Source organism: Sinocyclocheilus anshuiensis, unplaced genomic scaffold (assembly GCF_001515605.1).
Source record: "Sinocyclocheilus anshuiensis isolate Anshui unplaced genomic scaffold, SAMN03320099.WGS_v1.1 scaffold1240, whole genome shotgun sequence".
Taxonomy (NCBI): domain Eukaryota; kingdom Metazoa; phylum Chordata; class Actinopteri; order Cypriniformes; family Cyprinidae; genus Sinocyclocheilus; species Sinocyclocheilus anshuiensis.
In genome coordinates this window covers 1,301,743-1,304,286 of record NW_015542555.1, presented here as the reverse complement: position 1 = coordinate 1,304,286, position 2,544 = coordinate 1,301,743, and the positions used below count along the sequence as shown (strand labels likewise).

The following is a 2,544-nucleotide window of genomic DNA, read 5'->3' as shown; positions in this document are numbered from 1 at the left end:
TCACACCAAGAACGATAACTATAAAGATAACTATAAAGATAACGATATTAGCGTCCACACCAGCGAACAATAACTGTCTGTTTATTCTAAGTGCATGCTCCTCTGCCACTTTAAATTCTTGAGCTCGTTACAGCAGGATGGATTCTGATTGGCTGTCAATTTTTTATCGTTCATCAGCTGGAGAAAAATCGTTTTGAAAGTGATTCCAACGATATTGTTTCTCTTTGTCGTTATCGTTATAGCTGTGGTGTGAACTCTGCTATTCTTTAATACTGAGAACGATTTTTAGAACTATATCTTTATCGTTATCTTTATAGTTATCGTCCTTGGTGTGAACGGGCCTTTAATCATTAAGACATTTACCACCTCCTACTGGCAGTTTTAGTTTCTTATTTAGAAACTATTAAAGAAATAAAACTTAAAGAAATAATTTAATATTTCTATAGTAATAATAATAAGTGATAAAATAAATTATTAAAGGAATAGTTCACCCACCCATCATTTACTCACCCTCATGGTCCAAAAGAGTATATATGTAATACATTTTATCAAACAAAATATTTCTTGCTGAATCTACCTTTTGAAATGTCTGTTTGATGCTTTACACAACAATGACTTTAAATTATCTTTTGGGAGTAATTTTTCAGCCAAATTTGATGTGCGATTAATTTGCGATTAATTAGATAAATTAATCACCACATCATGTAATTAATTAGATTAAAAATTTTAATCGCTTACCAGCCCTACTTTAAACATAAGCTTTAAGTCAATGCAAACTCACCAACAGGCTTCTGTGCTTCAATGCTCTTTCCTTTGTAGGTATCAAACAGGTTGAGAGACGCATACTTGGTTTTGCCATCCTTCCCCTTTGCCGTTTGCCCAGAGCGCTCTGACATTGCGCTGTACGCTCATTGAGTATGTTGAGTCCTGAGACTGACAGAGAAAGAGAGAAAGAGAGAGTGAAAAGGGAGAACGTGATGCTGAGTCGAAGGGTGTCCCCTTTCAAGTGTTCCCATATTTTCAGGATCAAAATAAATTGCCAAACTGAACAGCCAAGTGTAGGCATGAAAGGAAGGGTGTTTGGTATCGTTTATGTTTTACTGAAACGGCTGTATTTGCAAATACTATACACAAGACCCAAATCACTAATGTAATTTCTATGGGTGGATTTTTCTCTGTGTAGTCCTTTTCTTACATCCTACCACATATGAAAGCTACAAGATTTATCAGCTTTACATGGGTATGAGTATGGATATTCTGAAGACAAGAATCAGTGTTTTTAGGTTTCATTATTTATATAAATTTTTCACAATATCTCTTAGAAAAAGGAGATTGAACACCATTAAGTAAAAAGGTCCGTTCACACCACAAACTTTAGAGATACCTACAGCACCTACACAGATCGACGATAATGTTTAGGCCTAGGTTATTATAAGCTCTTTCTGCAGTTATATCATATGCTGCTTTAAAGTCATCAGCTGGAAAAAAAAATTCTGAAAGCAATTCCAATGATATTGTGCCATTTTTCTTATGGCTGTGGAGTGACTTCACTATTCTCATGGAATTGGAATGATTATTAAAATGTTATAGTTACCGTCCTTGGTGTGAACAGAACTTAAATCTGAAATTAGGTCAAATACTTTATTTCTAATCAATCAAATTCACACTTAGGGGCTGTTCACACAGAACGCTTCTTTGCTAGTGGTCGGCCGATATATCAGCCGATATTTTGCCGTTTTTAAATATCGGCATTGGCCGATAGGTTTTCCTGTTTGGCCGATGCTTTCGAGGCGGGACTTTTATTGTGATGGCTCGACGGACTTTTATTTTGACGGCACTGAGAACGGCAGCGCCTGAGCACACAGTGCTCACATTCTCCCTCTTGTTCGCTGTCGTCAACAGTTCTGTCTAATACGGACATAAATCTGTCTAATAATCAGATAGAACGGTTAAACAAAGTAATTAATATGTCGGATCCAGTTGTGAGATCTTGTGAAGTGTGCATGTGTATCCTGCATGATCGCGTGTTCTCTGCGTGATGGTCGGTCACTATTTGAATGCTGAATTTAATGCTGACAGGAGGAGAGTTCAGCTTCTGAACGATGATGATGATTTCCGTTGCGTAATACATAAAATTTTGAAATATTTTTACTATTTAAAATAACTTTCTATTTGAATATATTTTAAAATGTAATTTATTCCTGTGATTTCAAAGCAACATTTATCTGAAATAGAAATATTTTGTAACATTATAAATGTCTTTATCATCACTTTTGATAAATTTAAAGGATCCTTTCTAAATAAAAGTATTAATTTATATAACCCCCCCCCTCAAAAATAAAACTGACTCCAAGCTTTTGAATGGTAGAGTGTATAATGTTACAAAAGCTTTTTATTTCAGATGAATGCTGATCTTTCTATTCATCAAAGAATCCTGAAAAAAATGTACTCAAGTGTTTTAAATATTGATAATAATAATAATAAAATGTTTCTTGAACAGCATGTTAGCATATTAGAATGATTTCTGAAGGATCATGTGACTCT

At 34.6% G+C, this 2,544-nt stretch overlaps 1 protein-coding gene across 4 annotated transcripts in view; it reads right to left on the bottom strand.

Moving 5' to 3' along the window:
• The window catches only part of LOC107694359 (protein PRRC2A-like), a 41,612-nt gene that overhangs the window by 27,403 nt on the left and 11,665 nt on the right, over positions 1–2,544 (bottom strand). For all 4 annotated transcript variants that reach the window (XM_016494049.1, XM_016494048.1, XM_016494047.1 and 1 more), the window contains exon 2: positions 782–933. In XM_016494049.1, the coding sequence (XP_016349535.1) occupies positions 782–896 (115 nt within the window). In that variant the 5' untranslated portion in view covers positions 897–933. The remainder of the gene's footprint in view (positions 1–781; positions 934–2,544) is intronic.